The sequence below is a fragment of the Hyperolius riggenbachi genome, chromosome 6 (genome assembly GCF_040937935.1).
Source record: "Hyperolius riggenbachi isolate aHypRig1 chromosome 6, aHypRig1.pri, whole genome shotgun sequence".
Classification (NCBI taxonomy): Eukaryota; Metazoa; Chordata; class Amphibia; order Anura; family Hyperoliidae; genus Hyperolius; species Hyperolius riggenbachi.
In genome coordinates, this window is record NC_090651.1 from 180298210 (window position 1) to 180324472 (window position 26263).

The 26263-nt window shown below is 43.6% G+C and overlaps 1 protein-coding gene across 2 annotated transcripts in view; it reads left to right on the forward strand.

Annotated features, from left to right (window-relative positions):
- The window catches only part of TCF20 (transcription factor 20), a 438087-nt gene that overhangs the window by 362610 nt on the left and 49214 nt on the right, over window positions 1–26263 (forward strand). The window contains exon 4 of one of the 2 annotated variants that reach the window (XM_068240237.1): window positions 11491–11585. The exons of the other annotated variant lie outside the window; for it this stretch is intronic. Coding sequence (XP_068096338.1) covers window positions 11491–11541 — 51 coding nt within the window. The 3' untranslated portion in view covers window positions 11542–11585. The remainder of the gene's footprint in view (window positions 1–11490; window positions 11586–26263) is intronic. 2 annotated transcript variants of the gene reach the window in all.

Sequence of the window (26263 nt, forward strand, 5' to 3'; positions counted from 1 at the left end):
ATGCTGGAATTAAAATAGCTGGCAGGAATATTAACAATCTGAGATATGCCAATGATACCACTCTGATGGCTGAAATGGAGGAAGAATTTAAGAGCCTAATCCTGAATGTGAAACAAAAAAGTGCCAAAGCTGGTCTACTGCTTAACACCAAGAAAACTAAAATTGTTCTAATGAACAATGACTGAACAATGACTAAAGCCATTGTTCCCATGAACAATCTACAAATAGAGAAAAAGTAGAAGTTCTAACAGATTTCATTTTATTCTTATCGAAGATCTCTGGATGGAGACCACAGCCATGAGATTGAAATGCTTGTTACTTAGGAGAAAAGCGATGATACATTTGGTCAAGATACTAAAGGATAGAGATGTCTCTTAACCAACAAATATCAGGATAGTTAAGGTTATGGTCTTCCCAATTGTAACATATAGGTTTGAAAGTTAGACTATAAATAAGGTGATGCTGTAACGATTGTGGAATTCTCTCCGTGATCAGCGCACAAGACGTGCGCTGACACTGCGGAAATCCTCCACAAGCGTATAATTTGCGGGAACAGATCCTCTGCCCTACCACAGGCGCCAGACAGGAATTGCACGAAGGGAAGAAACGCAATCGCAAGAGAAGCGATTGAGGATGAGCACAGAGACAGATTGTATGTGTGTGCACCAATCCAGTCGCCAACCCGCGACAGTGCACACACAACAGCAGACACGAAATAGGAACGCGATCACGAGAAGTGCGATCGCCAGATGTGACACAAGGCTACAGCAAGGCAGAGCACGAGAGTAGCAAAGGCACAGCAAATAATACAATGAGGAGACAAGGAAAATAACAAACGCTAGCTAAACGCGAACACCGCACTCATTCGCAACAGTGCACGCGTTTATGCGCGGCCTCCGCATGATAAGCACAACAGAGACGAGCACGCCTAACTAACCACCGACAGACAAACATGAAACAGAGGACGCAAGCGCTTGCTTAACGGTTACCTCACCGAGCCTCTAGCAAGCGTTCGTAGCAGACAAGACAGATAAACAAAAACAGGAATAAGTGAGAGACGGGATCCACAGCACTAACGCAAGAGGCTAGTGCGATCCAGGAAGACAGAACAGAAGGGTCCACAGCACTAGCGCAAGGCGAGTGCGATCCAAGTATAGAAAGAGAGATGGAGATCAGACGGATCCACAGCACTAGCGCAAGGCGAGTGCGATCCTGGCAAGACAGATCAGATGAGATAGCTGGTAGCAACCGCTGCTCCAGCTATACTCCAAGAACAAAGATCAGAACGACCTCCTGTCGGCACCCGCTGGGACAGGACAATCGCAACAGACAAACAAAACAGATAAGCAATCCTAACTGCACTAGGGAAACCTGCCTAGTGCAGTCCCAGGAATTAATCTAAGCTAATCTTCAAACAAAGAGCAAGGCTGACACTCCTCCAGGAGTGTTACACAGGAAGAAATCCTTAGGACCAGCAAAGATCTGTGATATCACATGGTATATATAGTGCAAGCCTACAAAGGATGTGGCTAGGCAATTTGCATGACAAACGTATGCAAATTCCTCTGCAGCAAGCTGCAAAACTGACAGAAGGTCTCTCTTCCAGAGACCTGCAGAATGCAGACCTGAACAGTGGTCAAAAGGCTGCCTGCCTGCGCAGGCAGCCGCGCGGATCCTCACAGATGCATGGAAAAGTTGATGGTGTTGAACTGTAGGTGGGGAGAAAGCCACTGAGAGTTACCTGGACTGCTAGAAGATCTAACCAGTCAATGCTTAGAGAGCCCAAGGTGGGCTCATAAACTAAAAAAATAAATGCTACCTGATCTGGGGGGCTGAGCGGATCATGTAGCCACCATAACTGCCGCTTTCCGCCGCTCCTGTGGGCCGCACTGGCCCACTTTCACTTTCGTGAACTCTGGGTCACAATGCTGGAAGGAGCGTGATCTCTCTCTCCCAGCATGCAGGGAGGCAGGGGGGCTGCCAGAGAGAGAGAGAGAGCTGCCCAATGGCAGCTCTGGAAAGCCTGCAGGAGAACTCCCCAAGCGGGCGTTTTGAACAGGGAATCCCTCTCCTCTACTTATCCTCCGAGATAGCGACAAATATTGACGCTAATTTCTGGGGGGCTATAGCGTGGCTGTGGGGGCGGGGCAGTGTGGGGACACAGTGGCATGTCATGAGGCAGAGAACATACCTCTATGTCCCATCTAACTCAATTAACCTGCCAACTCTCCTGACCTGAACCCCATAGAGAATCTGTGGGATATTGTGAAGAGAAAGTTGAGAGACGCAAGACCCAACACTCTGGATGAGCTTAAGGCCGCTATCGAAGCATCCTGGGCCTCCATAAAACCTGAGCAGTGCCACAGACTGCCTCCATGCAACGCCGCATTGAAGCAGTCATTTCTGCAAATGGATTCCCGACCAAGTATTGAGTGCATAACTGAACATAATTATTTGAAGGTTGACTTTAAAAACACTTTTCTTTTATTGGTCGGTTGAAATATGCTAATTTTTGAGATAGGAATTTTGGGTTTTCATGAGCTGTATGCCAAAATCATCAATATTAATACAATAAAAGGTTTGAAATACTTCAGTTGTGTGTAATGAATGTAAAATATATGAAAGTCTAATGTTTATCAGTACATTACAGAAAATAATGAACTTTATCACAATATGCTAATTTGGACCTGAAAAAAAAAAAAATATATATATATATATAATGCTGCCCATAATTATTCATACCCCTGGCAAATTTTTACTTCTTTATTTTTATTCAACCAGCAAGTAATTTTTTTGACAGGGAGTGACATAGGTGTCTCCCAAAAGGTAATAAAACGATATACAAGAGGCATTATTCTGGAAAACAAATTCTCAGCTTTATTTACATTTGAGCAAAAAGTGTCCAGTCCAAAATTATTCATACCCTTCACAAACGGTCACACTCTGTGGGAAAATCCAAGGTTCAATACTATTCCAAATAGTCTAAGCTGTTCTAAAGCATCCCGATTATCCTGAATAATTGGAAACAGTTGTTTTAATCAACTCAACAGGTGAAAAACAGCAGCTCTCTGAAATTGGTTTGTTGACAGTCATGGCTAAGACAAAGGAGCTCAGTGAGGACCTGCGGCTACAAGGCCATTTCTAAGTGTTTTCAAGTTCCAGTGGCTACAGTGCAAAGTATTATTAAAAAATACAAGATGTTCCGGGGGGGATGCGCGGTGCGGGATGATATAACAGCTCAACTCGTGTGCTCCGAGCCGGAAAGAAGCCTGGAGCATTGCCCAGAGAGAAGCGATGCAGCTGGGCACTTCCAAAAACAAAGATAACACAGCCAAAGTCCTGCATTTCTTTAAGCCGCGCGAGCCACAAGCTTCCAAGATGGCGCCGACTAAACATGCTGAAGGCGGATCCCAGCAGGAGAATCATGCTGCCGAGCTGGAGAGTACTGATTTCACCCTACGAGATATATCTACCCTGATGGCGGAGACAAAGGAGACCCTCTGTACAGAAATCAGGTCAGCAGTAACCACTATCTAAGCCCAAATAGACTACCTGGGCTCCCGCAACACTCGTTGGAAGGTAAGGCTCATGATATGGCGGATGCCATTACTGACATTCAAAATAGACAAGACATACAGGAAGAAAAGATTAATACATATGAAAGCAAGCTGGAGGATATGGGCAATAGGGGAAGGAGGGACAATCTACGTAATAGAGCTGTACTCGAAGAGATGACTGACATAAAGGGATATGTTTTGGCTCTTTTTACTGCACTTTGCCCTGATATACATACTGACTTATTTAGAATGGTAAGAATCCATAGAGCCCTAAAAGAGCCAAGAAACAAAGAAGCCCTTCGGGATATCGTTCTCAAAATGCATTATTTTTAAACCAAAGACGCTATCCTGAGAGCAGCCAGAGAATTAGGCCCAAATGGCAGTGGGGAATACAAAGTCCAAATATACCCAGATCTGTCCCCCCCTGACTCTCGAAAAAAGAAGAGCCATGAAACCTATTACAGCTGTGTTACAGAAAAAAGCCATACAATATAAGTGGGGATTTCCCTTTAGTCTGTCATTTAAACTGGGACAAAAGAAGTACCAGATCTACAACATACAGGAAGGCTTAAAAGCTTTAAAAGAACATGACATTTTAGATCAAAGTTCTAAGTCAGCAATGGATACCTCGAGCTCCACTAAAAGACTATGCAGAGAATGGCAGGAGGCACAACGCCCCAACACAAAGAAACCCAGAGACAATCAGCTGACACCATCAAAGATCCCCAAGGCTCAGAGACAAACGGGACAAATGACCCTATACTATATTAACAATTTTCATGTGTTCACTTCACCGATATTTTCAAGTTCTTGTTTTACACTTCTGGGCTTAAAGAGACTCTGTAACAACAAAAACCTCCCCTGGGGGGTACTCACCTCGGGTGGGGGAAGCCTCCGGATCCTAATGAGGCTTCCCACGCCGTCCTCTGTCCCACGGGGGTCTCGCTGCAGCCCTCCGAGCAGCCGGCGATGGAGCCGACTGTAGCTTCAATATTTACCTTTGCTGGCTCCAGCGGGGGCGCTGTGGCTGCTTTCGGCACGGAAATAGACGGAAATACCCGATCTCCGTCGGGTCCGCTCTACTGCGCAGGTGCCGGAAACTTGCGCCTGCGCAGTAGAGCAGACCCGACGGCGATCGGGTATTTCCGCCTACTTCGGAGCCGACAGCCGTCAGAGCGCCTGCGCAGGAGCCAGGAAGGTAAATATTATGTCACCGCTGCACGGAGGGCTGCAGCGAGACCCCTGACGGATGGAGGACGGCGTGGGAAGCCTCATTAGGATCCGGAGGCTTCCCCCACCCAAAGTGAGTACCCCCCCAGGGGACGTTTTGTCGTTACAGTTCCTCTTTAAGAGAAGGAGAAGTTCTACTCCTCTACCCACCCTCTTACCTCAACTAACAATATATGTAATACTTTGCAATCCCGATCTATACTCCTTAGGTCTCCTGTCTAGTATTTTTAAGAAGCATGGCCATTTGTCATTTGTTGCCTCACAAAGTTTTCCACCACAAGATGGATAACCATTCAGGAAGACTACACACCTTTTGGTTATGTTTCATGTTTAACCTTGTTGGTTTGTTTAAACATGTTTGTCATTTCTATCATAGATATAACTAGTTATGATGTTAAAATATGCAAGTATTTCACCTGCTCTAAGTCTGCCTGCCTACTGAATAATATAATTTAAGCTACATCAGTTTCTCCAAGAGATATCAACCCCCTCTTATGTCCTTATCTCACCCACTATATGCACAAAGCTTTCATATACAAAACCTTCACCAAAACTACCTAGAATATGAAAGTATTGTCACATAACGCAGAAGGCCTAAACAGTCCCCAGAAACGCCTAAAATGCATGAATTATTATGAAAGCAACGGATCTGATATAGTAATGGTCCAAGAGACACATTTCTCTAAAAAATCTTCTTCCAAATTTATACATAAAGAGTTTCCATCAGTTTATATGTCTAAACATCCTTCCTCCAAGAAAAATGGAGTAGCCATCCTTATAAATAAAGATTTTCCATTTATTCTTAAAGAACAAATAACGGATAAAGAAGGCCAACTAGTGATATTACTTGGAGAAACTGCAGGAAAAGAAATATTGTTTTGCATGTACACTCCCTCTGTTAAAAATGGAAAATTTTATGCAGAGGTACTAGAAAAAATTAGAAAGTTTAGAGTGACACACTATAATAGCAGGGGATATGAATACAGTAAATAATAAAAAAGACTTCTTAAAGCGTGACAGCACTTGGGACAGACCCCCACCCCCTAAGTCCTATTCCGCTTTGTGGAAAGAACTCAACTGATCGACACTTGGAGAGAAGCCCATCCAAATAGACAAGAGTATACATTCTTTTCCCACCCTCACTTTAGCGATTATATTTATGCGTCTAAAGCACTAATAATGGGGATGAAAGACTCAAAGATATTACACTCTCCCCTATCAGACCACTCCATTGTCTTAATTCTTTCTCCCATATTAGTTACAATCCAAATAAACCAAAGTGGAGATTGCCTCCCTCTATCCTATCTAACCCATCTAACATAGCTGGAATTAAAACCCTATTGGACGAATACTTTCTTATTAATAAAGCGGTTAGTGTATGGTGGGAAGCACACAAAACGGTAGTTAGAGGACACCTGATAAAATTATCTGCCACCATTAGGAAAAACAAACTAGCAACTAAAACCGCTCTAGAACTACAATTAAAGAGGTTAGTATCATCAAATACACAGCATATGACCAAACAAGGGTTGAGACATATTCAATCAATAAAGGAACAATTAGATGCCATTTTAACAGATGAAGTGGCTAACACATTCAGATGGTTGGGTCAAAAAAAATATCTAAGGAACAAAGCCAACTCTAATCTAGCAAATAAACTATCTGGGAAAAAATGAGCTTCCAAACATCCATCTCTAAAGGTGCGTACACATGCACTACCTAATGCAACGACTGGTCCGCCGGACCCTCCCGATGGGTGGTCTTAGCCGAAAGTATGCGCGTGTGTACGCGCTGTCGGCGGACTGATAAGGCTGTTTCTGAACTATCCGCTCATCGGTGGAAGGGTCATCGGCTCAATGGGGATGCCTCCTTGCTCTAGGTGGCGCCTAGCTTCCTCCGGAGATCGAGAAGAGTAGATTTGGTTATTATGTTGGAAGATAAGGGAGAACGGGAATCTCTATTTGTAGCGTATGGAGGCTTCAATGAGCGAGAGGGTTATGGGCCTCATGGCTCTACGGCGTAAGATGGTCGAGGGAGTGAGATCAGCAGTTTAACAGTGACTGGGACTCCTGGGAGGGCTGTAAGATTTCTAGAGGCCTTTAAGAGCACGTCACGTACCTCTTCATATTGTAGCTTGAGGACGACGTCTCTGGGGAGGTCTGGGTTCCGAGGTCTTGTAAGGGACCGGTGAATCCTCACAATACGGAGGTTGGCTTGGTCTAGTTGAGGCAGAAGGGCGCTAAAGAGATTCAGCGCCATTGGCTTGAGGTCTTCCACCGATACGGGTAGGCCACGTATGCGTATGTTAGCTCTCCTATTACGATTCTCCATGTCCTCGAGCTTGAACTCCAGTACCTCTATTTTGGCAGCTTGGTCATCACTCTTAACTTTGTCCGTATCAAGTGTGTCAGTTATAGAATCTGTCTGCTGGTCTTGGTCCCCAACTCTGGTCCCCAGGTCATGGATCTGCTGTGTAATGTCCTTAACCGCTCCCCGCAGCTCGGCTCGAAAAACCTTCTTAATATCTTCTACCAGAAGCTCTAGGGAGTGGCGCGAGATCGGTGAAGATACAAAGTCCAGGCTGTATGAAAGGCTCTGGGTTGGTTGGCGTTCGGGTGTGGATGATGCACAGCTTGCAGCCTCCTCCTCCTCCGTCTTTCTTTTACTTTGCAGCTCGCGCCTTAGATTTACTGAAAGGCTTTTCAGGCGAGCCTGTCGATGTTTTTTCTCCTTTTTTGTTCCACCTGCTCCCGGGCATATCACGAGGCGAGGGAGATAGAGTGGAGCACTGTAGAGTAGGTTTAACCAGCAATTTTTAAGTGTTCTCCGCTGCCTGAGAGCGGAGGTCCGAGAAGTTACATCCGTCCCGTGGCGCTCCGCGCATGCGCCCCCTGCAAGTACTTTTTATATCTCAAAGAGCCCCTGCAAGTAATTTTGGGATCTCAAGGAACCCCTGAATTTATTTTGCAGGTGGCATGGTCTTTAAAGCATTGTGTTGCTGTTTATGTAAATACCCCCTATTACAGTGCCCTTAATTATAATGTCTCCTTATTCTAGTGCTTTTTATTAATGTATTCATTATTATTCTGACCCCCAATTTAGTTCTTCTTTTTACAGTGCCCCCTATTATAGTGTGCTCACTATCATACTTCCCCCAACCCCCACGATGGAGAAAGATGCCATGGAACCCCTGCAGAGTACTCCAGAAACCCTGGGGTTCCAGGGAACCCTGGTTGAGAAAGCCTGGTATATACATTATGCGTGGCCGCGATCTCTTCCATGCCGTGGCTGCTCTGTGGTGTAGTTGGGGGATGTAGCCGTGGCTGCTCTGTGATGTAGTTGAGGATAAAGCCGTGGCTGCTCTGTGATGTAGTTGAGGATAAAGCCGTGGCCTAGGTCAATGCGTCCTGTGGACCGGCATTGGGCCATGGACCGGTATTGGGCCGTGGACCGAGGGTTGGGGACCACTGCTTTAAAGAGAATAAGGTGTGCGATGATGCCGTCTTCATGAAGGCTTTTGCTTTAGACGCCTATATAGGCAGGCATCTTAAAATACTGTGTGATAACTCAGTAATCAAAGTGCTCAAATGTATCCTTTTTGTGTGAAATGAGGGTCTGACAGCTGAAAATCCTAGCTTCAAAATATGATTTCATAATAAAAATCATCTGAGTTTAGGGAGTTAGGAAACTGTGTGATGGACTGTTGCTTTGGTTCTATTATTTTACTATTTAGACTGCAGAAACCTAGCAGAAAAGTGAACACAGACTAAGCTCCTGACCAGGTGCTCTTTTTTTCAATTATACAAACCTGAATTAATTTAGCAAAACACAATTGTACCTATCTGAAAAACATATTAAATCCTAACTTTTAATAATTTGATTAAAATGCCTGTCTCTGCAGCTATCTCAATACTATTCTGGGGAGGGGAATTGGGAATCTCTGAAAACCATGCATAGCCTTTATTTGGCTCTAATCGGTATTATGGCCTACCCCTTTTCACAAGACTGAGATAACAACTACATACTATCAGAGCCGGGACAATGTCCTCCAGCACCCAAGGCTGAGACACCAAAGTGCACCCTTCCATCCCTCCAACCCCAGCCGTAACACACTGATTGCTATTAGACTAAGAGGTGCCCAGGGGTCCCCAACACCTTAATCTCTAGTTATCTGGCTTGCAGTCACTGCCATATATCCCCTTTTCTTGCTTCTCTCTGCTTCAAATACAATAGAGGAATGATAGCTGAGTGAGCTGTAAGCCCCCTCTTACACCGCGCCTAGAGGCTGGAGCCTCTCTCGCCTGTGCCTTGGCCCGGCCCTGCATACTATACACACATCACCCCACCACAACCCGACATGTTTCACCCCTTTAACCTCTTTCCGCCCGCGTCACGCCGATGGGCGTGGCCGCGGCGGCAGCCCCAGGACCGCCTAACGCCGATTGACGTAAAGTCCTGGGGCCAGCTAATGCAGGAGATCGCGCGCACGCATTCAGTCTCCAAACGGCTATTGCCGCTCGGGAGACTGTTAGACGGCGTGATCGCCTTCTATTTCTATGTACAGCGCTGTGATCGGCAGCAGCACTGTACTGGGGGACAAGAGAACGATCGGCTCTCATAGGCAGAAGCCTATGACAGCCGATCGCCGCAATTGGCTGGCTGTGGGGAGGGAGGGAGGGAGGGGAGATAGTTAAAGAAACAGGTATTTTTACAAAAAAAAAAAAACGGACATAAATATTTACAAAAAAAAATACATAAACATGGGGGGAGCGATCAGACCCCACCAACAGAGAGCTCTGTTGGTGGGGAGAAAAGGAGGGGGGGATCACTTGTGTGCTGTATTGTGCGGCCCTGCAGCTTGGCCTTAAAGCTGCAGTGGCCAATTTTACTAACAATGGCCTGGTCACTTGGGGGGTTTAGCCTTGAAGTCCTCAAGAGGTTAAAAGAGGGGCTTCATCGGGGCAAACGTAAAAGTGCAAGGTGCTACCAGTGTCCATACATAAAGTGAAATCCGGGAAAAAAAACGAGATGCAAATCTGCAGCACAGCCTCATGGCTATCTGTGCAGGCCAAAGGTGCTCTTTTGTCAGAAGATTCTTCACATATTTAAAAAAAAAATCCTCCTGTCGGAAATTAAAACATTTGTACCTCTGGTTTTAAAGGGAACCTTAACTGAGAGGATGGATGTTTCCTTTTAAAAAATACCAGTTGCTTGTCAGTCCTGCTGATCTCTTTGGCTGCAACAGTGGCTGAATCACACACCTGAAACAAGCCAAATTAATCCATGCCATGCACTGATGAGGATCAAACAATCAGAAACAGTCTGTATGCATGTTGGATTATTATGGCTCTGTACAAATTAACAAGCTAACACATCATTGCATTCCAGTGGTTCTGGAGGTGTGTTCAGCTTCTAAGGGTAACAATGGTCAATTTGCATATATTCAGCAGTGATGCACTGGGAGACCTCTAAAGCTCACTCCAACCTGAATTATCGCAAATTCTTTCTGTTTTAAGAAAGCAAACTTTTGGATTTCTTAGCATTTTAGTAAGGGGGCTTTTAGGACCATTGTAGCCCCACACACACTCCAATGAGTTCTGGTTCCCTTTAAGGGATACATAAGGCGAGTCACCGTCATAGAAAGTCATACTTATTCCTCTAAAGCCTGTCCTGCAGTACAGGTTTGCATCCTCCATTTGCCCACGAATATTTCTGGTTTCCTTTTATTTGCTCCGGTCTGGGCCCTGACCTTGGCGGTCGGGACCTTTTAACCGGAAGGTAATTTTCCCGGCTGTGTAGTAGAACAGTAGAAGCCCTGTAATTGCTGTTCACATGCTGGATGGAGGAAGCTGCCAGGAGCGTGGCCACAGGTGCATAAGAGAACACAGGTGCACGCTGCAATTACAGGGCTCCTACTGCGCATGTGCAAAATCTTGTACTTACGCTTTATAGATCCTGACCGCCTAATCACTGAGGTCGGGACCAGACTGAATAGCAGTAAAACTGAGCTGTTCAGGAGCAAACAGAGGGTGCAATCCCTGCAGGACAGTCCAAAAAGGAATAACAAATGTCATTTTTATTCATACACAAACATTACTGTTCATTAGTTGATATTTACATATATTAGGTACATAACCAAAGTTTCAGAAAATGTGCCTATGGTGACCTTCTATTATGCTGTAAGAAATTACCAGGAGGAAAGTTCCTGTATCTATCTTCCAATAGGGAAGTAGGTTGTATTTTGAAGCGGTTAACTTCCAAAGATATAACAAATGGCTAATAAGTAATCTTTAAAGTTTTTGGTCTCATGAAGTAACCTAAAGGCCCCTTAAATTACTTACATTGTGAAGTTCTCTCCCAATGGGGCAAGACTTTTCTAATTGTTCACTGAACACTAGTTTTTATTACCACCTGTCTGGTTGATGTAGTTTAAGGGCCTAGCAAAACAGTCTATGCAAATTATTTCTCATCTGTTGCATAGAGGCTGGTAAATTGGGAAAAAATAGTGTACAACCACTTGTTAATGGACAGTATACAGACATGTCTGAGTTACATAAACTTCATCAGGTTTCCTCAAAAACCTTTAATCTATTTAATATTTATAGCTGGTCTGTGGCAATGATAAATCCCTGTTTTGTCTTACTTTTTATACATTTGTCAACTTTAGCTTCACTTTCATGTACTACTTTTCCCTTTTTTTCAGCCGAAAACACAAAAAGGTGTATCAGCAGAACAGCCGGAGCAGCAGAGTTGAGGGGGGACATGTGGACTAATTTCATAAGAAAAAATCAAGCACAGGTATTTAATGACAGTGTGCTGCTGTAATCTCAGGGAAGGCAAAAAGTTTATACTTAAAGTAAAACTGAAGACACATAAAAATAATACCTATGGAGAAGAAAGGCTTTGGATCCCATAGAGCCTTCCTTGTCCTCTGTGTCCCATCATTCCACCGCTAGGTCCGGTAAAGTTCTTCAACCAGCTTGGTTTAATACACTTTTAGGATTCCTCGAGTACTCCCAAAAATGAGCAGGTCAATACTGCGCACACTCAAGTAATGATGCGCCTGTCTTCAAAAGCACTTGAACACAAGTGCTTTTACGTCTTCCAAGGAGTCCTGGAGACACAGAATTTAAAAGGGGCACAGCGGTGGAACAAGGGCACGGAAAGAGGACCAGTTCTATGGACACTTTAATTGTACAGGGTGAGCCATTTATATCGATGCACCTTAATAAAATGGGAATGGTTGGTGATATTAACTTCCTGTTTGTGGCACATTAGTATATATGTTGGGGGAAACTTTTCAAGATTGGTGGTGACCATGACGGCCATTTTGAAGTTGGCCATTTTGAATCCAACTTTTGTTTTTTCAATAGGAAGAGGGTCATGTGACACATCAAACTTATTGGGAATGTCACAAGGAAAACAATGGTGTGCTTGGTTTTAACGTAACTTTATTCTTTCATGAGTTATTTACAAGTTTCTCTTTGTTAAAAGCCATTGACATGTTGCCGAGATTAACACATGAGGAGCGGATAGAAATTGTGTTGATGTCTGGTAAACGCAGTAACCAGGTCATTGCAGCAGATTTTAATGCAAGACACCCTACGAGACCACCTATCTCCCATGCTACAGTTCGCAAACTGCTAAGTTTTGTGAAACTGGTTCAGTGTTGGATTTGGCAAAATGTGGGCGCATTAAATCTGTCACTAATGAAGAAACATCAGTGGCTGTCCTAGCTTCATTCAGCAAAAGCCCACAGTGTAGCACTCGCCTCATGTCACTGGAGAGTGGCATTAGTTGAACATCCCTTCGGAGGATATTAGCTACTCACAAATGGCACCCTTACAAACCCCAGCTACTGCAGCATCTCAACGAGGATGACCCAGATCGGCACACTGATTTTGCAGACTGGGCAAAACAAAAATTGGAACAGGACCCTCAGTTTACACAGACGATTTTGTTCAGTGATGAGGAAAATCCCGCGCCGATTGAAGATATCCGTATCCCCAAAAAATGGGGTGAAAAAGTCCCTGCGTCTTATACGGCAAAGGCAGGGAATCCCCGACTTACGTACGCCCGCCGATACAAATCGCGACCCGCCGCCATCGGGGATTGCCTGCCTGTGTGTCCCGCTGTGGCCATCTAATCCCCCCGCCGCCGCCTCTTGCCTCTACCCCCTCCTGTGTCGCCGGATCCCCCCACCGTGTGAGCAGCGGCAGCAGCTTACCTCCTCCATCTTGCCCGCGCCGATTGAAGACATCCGACTACTGTGGGCGGCTTCCTCTAGTGCCGGCTTGTAATGACGCATCATCAATGATGCGTCATTACAAGCAGGCACTAGAGGAAGCCGCCCACAGAAGCCGGATGTCTTCAATCGTCGTGGGCAAGATGGAGGAGGTAAGCTGCTGCCGGCGCTCCGCTGCTCACACGAAGGGGGGGGGGATCAGGGGACACAGGAGGGGGTAAAGGCAAGTGGCGGCGGGGCAATTAGATGGCCACAGCGGGACACAGATGGGGGTGACAGCAGGACACTGGGGGCAGACAACGGGACACACATGGGGGTGACAGCAGACACATGGGGGTGACAGGAGGACACATGGGGGTGACAGGAGGACACTTAGGGGCAGACGGCAGGACACTTAGGGGCAGACGGCAGGACACTTAGGGGCAGACGGCAGGACACTTGGAGGCAGACGGCAGGACACTTGGGGGCAGACGGCAGGACACTTGGGGGCAGACGGCAGGACACTTGGGGGCAGACGGCAGGACACTTGGGGGCAGACAGGACACTTGAGAATGACAGGACACTTGGGGATGACAGGAGGACACCATTTGGGGTAGGTCATGTACAAGATGCTCCTGAAATATGGACGCACCAGGTTAAGGTTTTTTTTTTTCCTTGGTTTTTGGCCTCTAAACCTAGGTGCGTCTTATATTCCGGAGCGTCTTATACGGCGATAAATACGGTAATATTGGACTGCAGGAAGAGAAATTGTTGGTGGGATTTTAACCACCTCACCCCAGGGGTGTATTCACCTTCAGGCCGGAAGCAATTTTCCCCTGTCAGCGCTTCTCCCATTCATTCGCCAATAACTCTATCACTACTCTTCACACACGAATGATCTGGATCTTGAGGGGGGGGGGGTTCGCCACAAATTAAGCTTTTTGTGAGTAATACTTGTTTTCAGTAATTACTTTATTTTCTCTGCATTTTGAAGGCAAATGCACACAACAAAAGAAAAAATACACTATTTCTTCAATTCCACCCCCTATAGTTTTAAAATAAGCAATGCTACTATAAATTAAACACACCCATTTTATTTGCCCATTAGTCCCAGCTATCACAACATTCAAATTCTGTTCCTAGTACAATGTATGGCGACAATATATTATTTGGAATTAAAAGTGTATTTTTTCTGGTGTTTTTTTTTTTTGCTGTGTCCCATCACTTGTAAGCCCTTATCTACTAAAATTAATATAATTAAATCACTTCCAAAGCCCCCTCCCCCAGTTACCAAGCAAAAAATGTAAAATAAAAAAAGCAAAAAAATAATAATCCATAAATAGTTGTTTTAGGGACTTATTATTTTTTTTTTTTTGATATGTATGTCATGAGGGAAGTTACTGGTTTTTTTTTTTTTTATATACAAAATCTGTGCAGGGTAATTTCACTTTTCACCACTAGATGGCAATAAACACTCCTTTGTTTACAAGAAAGTGTTTTAATGTTAATGAAGTAAAAAAAAAGTAACATTCTTATGAATGGACATGGCCTCTGATCGTGGTCATGTCCATTCATCACAGGCATTGCTATTGGTTCAGAGAATCTTTCTTTTTCTTCCCCAATCGCCGAGCTGGGGTGCACGGGCCGCACCCCGCAGGTACCGCTGTTTGCAAACTGGACGAGAATTCTCTTCCAGTTCGCCTTTAGCTGTGCCTATCTGGACACAAATACTCGTCCAGATAGGCTTAATTGGTTAATCATATAATCACTAGTGATGCAGGTGGTAGTTTATCTACATTTCTCTTTTTATTAACCACTTTGCGTGTAGATCTGATTTCTTCTCAACTACTAGAGCAGATTTGCCATTTGATGCCTGGTACACACCATGCAATATCCCGTCAGATAGATGGGTCGAATCGATTATTTCCGACAGGTCCAATCTGATTTCCGATCATTTTTATGATCGATCTTCTGATCACCTTTACAAAATTTCGACCCATCTGTCTAACAGAAAATGTCATGGTGTGTACCAGGCACTAGCTATGCCCTATTTAATCAGCAATAACTTCATCACTACTTATGACACCTTAGGGATCCATACATCATTTATTTTTCTGGAAAAACTTTACTTCCTTTGGTTAAGTTTTTTTCCTCAGGAACTATCTTATTTCCTATTCATTTAGGCTGCTTACACACAGGGACGTTACAGGCGCACGTTAGTGCAGCCTGTAACGCTCCCCCAACGTACAGCAATGTAACACAAGTGGGCTGTTCACACTGCCCACGTTGCGTTACATGTAACGCTGCACGTTCTTCCGAAAGTGCAGCATGCTACGGCGTAACAGCGGCTTAAGCCGCGTTAGACTGTTTGCACATGCTCAGTCATTACGGGGAGGAGCGGAGAGCGGCCAGGCACATGGCTAATTAATATTCACTGCACGTTGTGACGTGCAGTGTTTACTTCCTGGTGCAGCCGCTCTGTGCGGCGATTGGCCGGCGGGACCACGTGATGCCGCATGTGTCCAAGAGTACGCATCACGGACGCCAGAGTGAGCTGCACAACGCGGCTCACTCTGACGTCCACATCGAAGAGCACCAGGCCTTGCGTTAGGTGCACGTTATGCGACCTTAACGTAGCACCTAACGCAACTTCTTGGTGTGCAAGAAGCCTTAAAGGGAAACAGAAGAAAAAAAATAGTTTCTCAGTTTTTACCTTAAAAAGTGCGACCGTAGATAAAACAATTATTAAATTTAGCTATTTATCCAATCTTTTTATTTAATTGTAATTTTTTTGCTGGTACAATGTACAGTTAAGATATTTTATATCTGCATTATGTAGTTCATCTCCTAGCACTGCAATGATATTAAAAACATGTCAGAGGGACATAAGTGGCACAGAGGGGGTCACGGGGGCACAGAGGAGGTACAGGAGACACAGAGGGTACAGTGTTCTGACTCTCTCAACAAATTCTATATCTGCATTTAAAGATTGCATGGATGCTTTCCTTGCATTGAAGGGCATCCACCGCTATATTTATTAGGTAATTCCCAGGAAACATGATCCAGGAATTTATCTGACTGCCATCAGGAGACGGGAAGGAATTTTTCCCTTTTAAGGCTAATTGGCCCAGGCCTTGTAAAGTTTTTGCTTTCCCCTGAATCATCTGCGATATGTGTGGGTTCGGGTTGGTGTTTTTTTTTCTTTGTTTTCTGGTTGAACTTGGACAGATGTCTTTTTTTCGACTAAACTGACTATGTAACTTACTATTGACCCTTTTTATCTCTTTCCTGCTCTCAGAAGCCATTTTCTGATTTCTTATCAGTGAGGGTCACAATGTAGTCTGACCCAGTCCTGACAGGAACTGACAATTATATACCTGATGTTTAACTCTTTCAGGCAGATTAATAAAAAAAAGGAACACCGCATAGTTATTTGTGTGCTAGGCACTGTACTTACACATGTCTATCTCATGTCACATGTCAAATGCTGCAAAAATACTAGGGGGTGGGGGTCTTCAGTGTGGGTTCCCCTTAAGTGTTAAGATTAGGCATCGGTAGGGGTAAGGGTGGGCTCAAGAGGGAGGGGGTTAAGGTTAGGCACCACCAGGGGAGGTAGAGGGAGGATTCTGTGTGTGACAGCAGGGTAAGTTTTTTTTTTTTTTTTTAACATAATCAAATTTTATTAAAGGTGATAAAGAGTAGAGCGTTTACATTACATGTCAAATATTAAGGGTTTGCTTATAGAACATCAAAAGCTTGATACAGAATTATCTCACCAAAATGACATGTTATCACTTAAACATTTTCACAATTTATACTATTTGTAGGATCTTTTCCGTTATCATTCAGTAGAGGTATATCTTAATTTATGGTAGAAAACATGTTTTGTTTTGACCAAGAGGATCCCTGAGAACTACAACGGCTTACCCATAGGCAGCGTAACTAACAACAGTTCTAATAACTTATGGTTAGCTCCTTATGGAAATCATCAAGGTAAGAGATACTTGTAATATTTCTTCTTCAATAAAATAAGATAACAAAACCCGAACAACATAGTTACTATACCTAAGTCGACATCATCTGTCATTTAGCTTATATCTAGAAGTTGTTTAAAAGGAAATGGTAGAGTCAGGTCCTATCCGTCATTATGTCGCCATATTCTTGTGACTCTTTAAAGTCCAACCAAAGGGCCCAAATTGCATAATGTTTGTCATATTGGTCTCTACTTGTCATTACTGTTTCCTCAATTTCTTGGGCCTCGTTCACCTTTTTGACCCATTCCTTGACAGAAGGGCTCTTTTCTGATTTCCATTTTAATGGGATGAGAGATTTAGCTGCGTTAAGGAGACGGGGTAGTAATGATCTTTTGTAGCCTCTATTCGAGTTTAGGTGCATAAGAGCATGCCAAGGATTCTCCTCTACCTTCTGGGTAGACACCCTCCTACTTATGTCTAAGATTGTCCTCCAATAGCTTCTTATCTTGGGACAAGACCAAAGTAAGTGTAATAGCGTTCCCCTCTCTCCACACCCTCTCCAGCATTTATCGTCTGTAGATTTATATATAAGGGCTAATCTATCTGGGGTTTTATACCACCTAGACAGAATTTTAAAGTTATTTTCCTGAATTCTGGTGCTTATGGATGATACGTGTGCGTTGCTAACTATAGTGGTTTTTTGGTGGTCCTCCAATAACTCCCCTATTTCTCTCTCCCACGCTCTTAGATATAATAAGGGTGCTGAGTCCTCTTCCTCCCTTATCAGTTTATACAGGGCAGATACTGCATGTTCTATTTTAGATTTTTTAATAAAGAGTGCCACCCATTTCCCTGCTTGTAGGTTATCATTACATTTGAGATTATTTGATTGACACCAGGTGTTAATTTGCCTCAGCCTCCAGAAGTCCATGAGGTAGCTACCATGTATTGTCCTAAGCTCCTGTATTGTTAAAAGCTTGCTCCCTTGCCATAGTTGACCTAGTACCACTAAACCTTCCCTTTTCCATAGCCCAAAGAAGCCCTTTTCTAAGCCCGGTGGGAACAAGGGGTAACCTTCTAGCGGGGACATGAGGGATATTGGTGTAAACCATTTTGTTTTCTTATTTGTTATATCTATCATTTTCAATGAATGTGTAACCCATATAGGGCAAAGATCGGATAAGCCTCTTTTATTACTTGGTACCCATTGGGCTTTAGCTAAGTCTCTACCTGCTAAAGTTTTCTCTAGGAGTATCCAGCTTTTTGTTTTGAGTTCGTAAGTCCAGTCTAACAACCTGTTAAAAGCTATCGCTTTGTAATAGGTCTTTGGGTCTGGGAGACCAAGGCCTTCTGAGCTTTTGTTCCTAAATAGGATTGAGTATGCCAGTCTAGGTGGGCGTTTCCTCCAGACGTACTGTATAAACAGAGTCTTTAATTTATTAAAAAAACATTTTGGTAACGGTATAGGAATAGTGTTCAGAAGAAAGAGAATCCTTGGCATTACGTTCATTTTTAAAATGCTTACGCGCCCAAACCATGTGAATTGATCTCTATCCCATCTTTGTAAATCTTTCCCTAGAGTTTCCAGCATAGGTTGGAAGTTGAGGCTATACAGGTCTTTCAAATCCTTAGGTAACATAATTCCCAAGTATTTTAATGCTTGTTCTCTGTATGGGAAAGGGAAATTATGTTGTATTTGTAGGAGTTTTTCCTTTGGAATATTGATTGATATGAACTCGGATTTGGAAGGGTTTATTTTAAAGTTCGATAGGGAGCCATAGATCTGAAATTCTCTAAGTAGATTTGGTAGGGAAATATGGGGTTCTGAGATATACAGAAGAACGTCATCTGCAAATGCCGATAATTTGTATTCCCTTTCACCAACCCATGCCCCTTTTATGTCTTGGTTGCTTCGAATACTCCGTAGCAGTGGTTCAAGTGTCAAAATAAACAAGAGGGGTGAAAGTGGGCAACCCTGCCTGGTGCCATTTCCAATTGTAAAGGAGTTGGAAAGAATACCATTCACCCTGACCCTGGCCTTGGGGGAGGAGTAGAGAGACATGATCCATTTTACCATATTGTTTTGGAGACCAATGTGGTGTATGACCCCTTTGAGTAGAGACCAGTTCACCCTATCAAATGCTTTTTCAGCATCTGTGGATAGTAGCATCAAGGGTGAACTGGTCTTATGGGCCCAGTGTATAAGATTTAGGGCCTTACTCGTGTTGTCTCTTGCCTCTCTACCCCTCACAAAGCCTGCTTGGTCAACATCTACTAGATTTGGGATATGATCTCTTAATCTGTTAGCAATAACTTTAGAGAAGATTTTTACGTCAAGGTTTATGAGAGATATAGGGCGGTAACTTTGGCACCAGGCAGGGTCTTTTCCTTCCTTCGGTAGGACTGAAATATGTGCCTCTAAGCTTTGAGTAGGAAAAGTTTCATCTTCCGCTAAGTTGTTTAGGAATTTTGTAAGGGGACCAAGCAAGAGATGTGAGAACATTTTGTAGTATTTTTTCGTTAGCCCATCTGGGCCAGGGCTTTTGCCATTTGGCAATGCGTTTAGGACTTCGCCAACTTCTTCTGTAGTGATAGATTGGTCTAACATAGTACAGATTTCTTCTGATAAGTGGGGCATGTGTACTCTATTCAAGTATTGTTTTATTTTAGCTTGAAGAGAATCTGTGTCAGACTGAGATGGTTGATCTTTAATATTATATAACTTGGCATAGTACATTCGGAAGATTTCTGCTATCTTTTGGGATTGCATTTCTAATTGTCCATTTACATCTCTTACTTGATGCACAAAAGTTTTCTCCCTTTTTTTTTGCTATTGCCCTCGCCAGTTGTTTCCCACTTTTATTCCCATATTCAAATGCCTTAGCGATCCAAAGTCTCTGTTGTCTTTTGACCTTATTTTCCATTGCTTTTAAGAGTTTTATTTTGGCCTCTGTTATTAGTTTGGCTTTCTCTTCTGAGCTCTGTTTTTTGTGTTCTAGCTCCACTGTTTCTAAATTATCCAGTAGGCGTTGAATCCACGCCATTTCTTCCCTCTTTTTCCGAGATCCTATTGCTATCAGCTCCCCTCTGATGACTGATTTATGGCTTTCCCATATGATGCCGTCTTGCATTCCCTCTGTACAGTTTTCCCTAAAGAAATGTTTTAATGTATTAGTTATTTTTTGGGAAACTTCTTTGTCCTCAAGTAAAGCTTCATTTAGTCTCCAGTGCCACTGAGAGCTCGGGACATTTCCTAGATCTATTGATATCCACACTGCAGAGTGGTCAGATATGGTTATAGGCTCAATTTTTGCTGACTTAAGGGAGCTTAGATAATATTGATCAATATATATCCTGTCTATTCTGGTATAAAGTTTGTGAACTTGTGAATAATATGAATAATTTCTTTCCAGTGGGTGGAGATATCTCCAACTATCTATAAGATGAGCGGACCGGAGTAGTTGTATATATCTAGTGATCAGTGACCTTTGTGTTGTCGTTTTTCCTGAGGAAGTGTCTATTGCTGGGTTGCTCACTAAGTTGTGGTCTCCCCCTATAACCAAGCAGCCCTCCCTGAAAGCGGACAGTTTGTTAATCACTTTTGAAAGGAGGCTGCTTGCCTGACATTGGGAGCGTAAATATTAACAAAGGTGTATTTTTTCCCAGCATGTTCCCCTTTGAGCATCACATATCTCCCCATGTCATCAATAAGGGTATCTATGATTTTAATGGGATAGTCTTTGCTTAGTGCAATGGCAACTCCTTTCGCTCTCCTGATTGGGGAGTGCCCTAGAAACCATCTATCAAATTGAGTCAGTGGGAGTCGTGGGGTATAGTCTTTTTTAAAATAAGTTTCCTGCAGCATCACTACTTGGGGGCGTATACGTTTTAGTTCTAGCCATAATTTACTTCTCTTTGAAGGTGACCCTAAACCTCTGACGTTATAGGACAGTATTTTTAGTTTACCTTTTAACATTTAGAACAGATGAAAAGATGTCAAGTATCTGATATCGACTAATGTACATAACTAATAAAACATTGGAACAAATAACAACCCTATGGCAACCGGTGAGCTTATAGCTCAAAATTTCCCTCTTGATTAGGGAAACCCTATTGGGGTTTTTGTGCCGCATGGCAGACAGCCGGCTCACAACCTTGGGAGCATTTTAACACACGCAATTGTAGTGTCCTAGGGAGAATCACAGTTAGTCATTGACATTAATAAAAACGATCAGAGTTACCCTCCTTATGAGGAGTGAGACTGTGTTTCTTTTCTGTATCACTAAAGCGTAATCCCTGGGTCTAACAGAGGTGCCTGATTATAGGTAAGACAGGTCACGTCTCTGTCAGTTACCCCGGGTGTTTTCAGAGATGGATGTGCACCTTAGCGCGGAGTCTGTGCTGGGGTGCCTTTTCTCTTCTGGGACGATGGTGTCTGCCATTTCTCTCTTTGGGGTAGCGGAGGGAGCTTTGTGATATCACGCCAGTCCTCAAAGTCTGTTTCTGGCAGACCCAGTTTTTGAATAAATTCGTCTAAATCTTGTTTAGTGCGTAAAGTTGCTGATTTCTCTCCAACTCGCGCTATTAAAGCAAAGGGGTGACCCCACTTATACGAGCCTCCAGCCTTCTTGATCTCTTCCAGTAGTGGTTTAACAGCTTTTCTTTGGAGCAGTGTACGTTTCGAGAGGTCGGGGAAGAGAGTAATCTTTGCCCCGTCAAAGTCCAGCTCATCTCTGTCCCTCATTTTCTTGAATATGTTTTCAACATCCATGAAGCGCAGGAGCTTGCATATAATGTCTCTCGGCTTCTGAGGGTCTATGTTCTTAGGGAGAAGTGCTCTGTGTACTCTTTCTATTTCTATAGGAGTCTGTGCAGGTTGTTCTAGGATGATGTTAAATATGTCTGTCACTGTCGGTCGTAGTTCTTCTTGTCCTGATGCTTCTGGCAGGCCCCTGATTCTTATATTTTTCCTGCGAGCTCTGTTTTCATAATCGTCTAGTTGTGTTTTCAGTGTTTCTAGGTCTAGGTCTTGTGCCTTAGTACGATCGCGTATCGCCGCCATTGCTGTTAGGGAGGTGTCTTCCCTTTCCTCCATGGCGGCTACTCTCTGACCTATGCCGACCATGTCCTTATGCAGGTCATCGAACTCACGGCGGAAAGATTTCTCGAGCCGTGCTGCGAAAGAATCAAGGTCTTTCAGAGTGGGGAGGCCTAGGATGTATTCCCTTAACTCTACATCCATATAGGGGCCTTTAGTGTGGTGCGGAGAAGCTGACTGGCGTATTGCTTGCTTGCTGCCATATGCACGTTCACCCACCTCTGAATGGAGATCTGAGCCTTCTCCTTCCGAGTCCGTTTGGTAAAGTTGATTTTTACTGCTCTGGCCTCTTGTGCGTATTTGAGATAGCCGGGGTCCTTCCATCTCCGGGGAGTCTTCTTCCCGTCCTGAATGCTGAGCGTCTCTGCCCTGCGCCATCTTGGACAGCATGGCGCGTTCTGGCCTGCCGTCCTGGAAGTATCGGCGGATGTGGTGAGTGTCTGGGGCCGCTTTATCTCCTCTTTTGCCTCCTCTTCCCTTCTTGGATGTCATGACGCTTTGTGGCAGGTTCTTAATCTCCCTTATTTTGCTTCTGAAGTTTTGCGATAGCGTGTTTCACGGAGGAGCTCTCTCAGCTGCGTCCTCTCTCCACCATGGCAAGCCACGCCCCCCCGGGTAAGTTTAGGTCACAGTAAAATGTTGGGGAAGATTACCAATATTTTACTATCCTAAATTAAGTAGTAGAATATCTGTACTCTTACCGATAATCTGCTAGAGGCTGTATCTGGACCCCTTTTTACTGGGCACCTTTTTTTTTTACCCATATGGATTACCCCAAAGGTCCAGTGATGACATCAAATAGGATTCTGGATCATTGCTAGTGTACCACCATAGAGCTTTGACGCAGTGCCTACCATAAGGCTGCAGATGCTCACAGCACCGGGTGTAGCCATGGCTAGGGGTGCCACTGTGGTGCTCACTCAGTCACTGTGGTCTTACACCTGGGACCTTTTTCTCATAGTTTTGGCAACATTTTACAAATAGCAGCAGGCAGTGCAGGGGACTGTACTACTTCCTGCACTAGATGTAGCACCCCTCCCCCTTCCTGTCCCATAGGCAATGTGTCTCCTCCCCCTCTACATACAGCCTGCAGTGAGTGAGTGTGCTGCAGCTGGGACATTAACAGGGAAAGGTGGCAGGATGGATGTGTTCAGTGCTTCAGAAGTTGTCTGTTATTAGTAACCACGTGCACTGGCTGCTGTAATACCAGTGTGTCTTGGACTTTTACATAGTTACATAGTTATTTTGGTTGAAAAAAGACATACGTCCATCGAGTTCAACCAGTACAAAGTACAACTCCATCCCGTCCCCCACATACCCCTGTTGATCCAGAGGAAGGCGAAAAAAACCCCACAAGGCATGGTCCAATTAGCCCCAAAAGGGAAAAATTCCTTCCTGACTCCAGATGGCAATCAGATAAAATCCCTGGATCAACATCATTAGGCATAACCTAGTAATTGTAGCTATGGATGTCTTTCAACGCAAGGAAAGCATCTAAGCCCCCTTTAAATGCAGGTATAGAGTTTGCCATAACGACTTCCTGTGGCAATGCATTCCACATCTTAATCACTCTTACTGTAAAGAACCCTTTCCTAAATAAATGGCTAAAACGTTTTTCCTCCATGCGCAGCTCATGTCCTCTAATCCTTTGAGAAGGCCTAGGGACCAAAAGCTCATCCGCCAAGCTATTATATTGCCCTCTGATGTATTTATACATGTTAATTAGATCTCCTCTAAGGCGTCTTTTCTCTAGACTAAATAAACACAGTTTATCTAACCTTTCTTGGTAAGCGAGACCTTCCATCCCACGTATCAATTTTGTAGCTCGTCTCTGCACCTGCTCTAAAACTGCAATATCTTTTTTGTAATGTGGTGCCCAGAACTGAATTCCATATTTCAGATGTGGCCTTACTAGAGAGTTAAACAGGGGCAATATTATGCTAGCATCTCGAGTTTTTATTTCCCTTTTAATGCATCCCAAAATTTTGTTCGCTTTAGCTGCAGCGGCTTGGCATTGAGTATGATTATTTAACTTGTTGTCGATGAGTACTCCTAAGTCCTTCTCTAAGTTTGATGTTCCCAACTGTATCCCATGTATTTTGTATGGTGCTTGACCATTGGTACGACCAAAATGCATGACTTTACATTTGTCAACATTGAATTTCATCTGCCATGTATGTGCCCATATAGCCATCCTATCCAGATCCTGTTGCAATATGACACTATCTTCCTGAGAGTTGATGATTCTGCACAATTTTGTATCATCTGCAAAAATAGCAACATTGCTCACTACTGCATCTACTAGGTCATTAATAAATAAATTGAAGAGCACTGGACCCAGTACAGACCCCTGTGGGACCCCACTGCTAACAGTGTCCCATTTTGAGTACGATCCATTGACCACAACTCTTTGTTTTCTGTCCATTAGCCAGTTCCCTATCCATGCACACAAACTCTTCCCCAGTCCTTGCATCCTCAACTTTTGCACCAGACTTCTGTGGGGAACAGTGTCGAAGGCCTTTGCAAAGTCCAAGTATATCACATCTACAGCATTCCCAATATCCATATTAGCATTCACTACCTCATAAAAGCTGAGCATGTTAGTCAAACAGGACCCGTCTTTAGTAAACCCATGTTGATGCTGAGAAATAAGATTATTTTCTACTATGAAGTCATGTATAGTATCTCTTAGTAACCCCTCAAATAGTTTGCATACAACTGATGTTAAGCTTACAGGTCTATAATTTCCTGGATCAGATTTTTTGCCCTTCTTAAATAATGGGAAAACGTGGGCTGTACGCCAATCCACTGAGGCTCTGCTAGTTGCAAGAGAGTCACAAAAGATAAGATAAAGGGGCTTAGCTATAACTGAACTTAAAGTGACTCTGTAACAAAAATAACAACGTTTTTTCTACCATCCTACAAGTTCCTAAACCTATTCTAATGTGATCTGGCTTGCTGCAGCTCTTTCTACTATAACCATCTCTGTAATAAATCAATGTATCTTTCCCCTGTCAGACTTGTCAGCCTGTGTCTGGAAGGCTGCCAAGTTCTTCAGTGTTGAACTGTTCCTCTATGCACACTCCAGTGTGTGTTTTATTTACATAAGCCAGCAGCTTCTCTGCTATCTTATCAGTGATAGAAGAGATCTGGATAAAAATCCTCCTCTGGAGGCTGTGAAAGGAGCTGGTCTGTCACATACTAAGGAATTAACGACATAGGCAGAGCTGTCTGCAGGAAGCCTGTAATGTTCAGTGCATGAGAGAAACTGGGGACAGAAGGTAAACACACACAAGTGATCTCTTGAGATTCAGAAGTAAGGCTGTATACAGCCTGCTTGTGTATGGATGTATTTTCTATGTGTGGACATGCTGTACATCAACCTACTTCCTGTTTTGGTGGCCATTTTGTTTGTTTATAAACAAACTTTTAAAAACAGTTTTTGACTACTTTTAATGCGGCGGGGAGCGGTGAAATTGTGACAGAGGGTAATAGGAGATGTCCCCTAACGCACTGGTATGTTTACTTTTGTGCGATTTTAACAATACAGATTCTCTTTAATTCTCTTAGGACCCGAGGATGCATGCCATCCGGGCCAGGTGCCTTGTCTATTTTTAATTTATTTAGTCTTGCCTTTACTTCTTCCTGCGTTAAGTATTTAATATTACAGTTAGAAGATTGAGACTCTTCTGCCTCTGTAATTTGCAACAGTGCTGTTTCCTTTGTGAAGACAGAAGCAAAGAAAGCATTTAATAACTCTGCCTTACCTTGGTCATCCACCATTGAGTTCCCACCCTCATCCTTTAGGATTCCTATACAGTCAAACTTTCTTTTTTAGAGTTGATGTACTTGTAAAACTTTTTTGGGTTAGATTTGATATCCCTAGCGATTTGATTTTCAGCTTCGATCTTTGCCAGCCTAATTTCTTTTTTACAATTTTTATTGCACTCCTTATAATTGCTTAGTGCAGCCTCAGTCCCCTCCTGTTTTAGGACCTTATAGGCATTCTTTTTCCTCTTCATTTTATCCCTAACCTTTCTATTCATCCATAGAGGCCTTTTTTTATTCCTAGACATTTTGTTTCCATATGGGATATACATACTACAATATTGATTGAGAATACGTTTAAAAGCTTGCCATTTCCCTTCAGTGTCCTTCCCTTGTAGTACATTATCCCAGT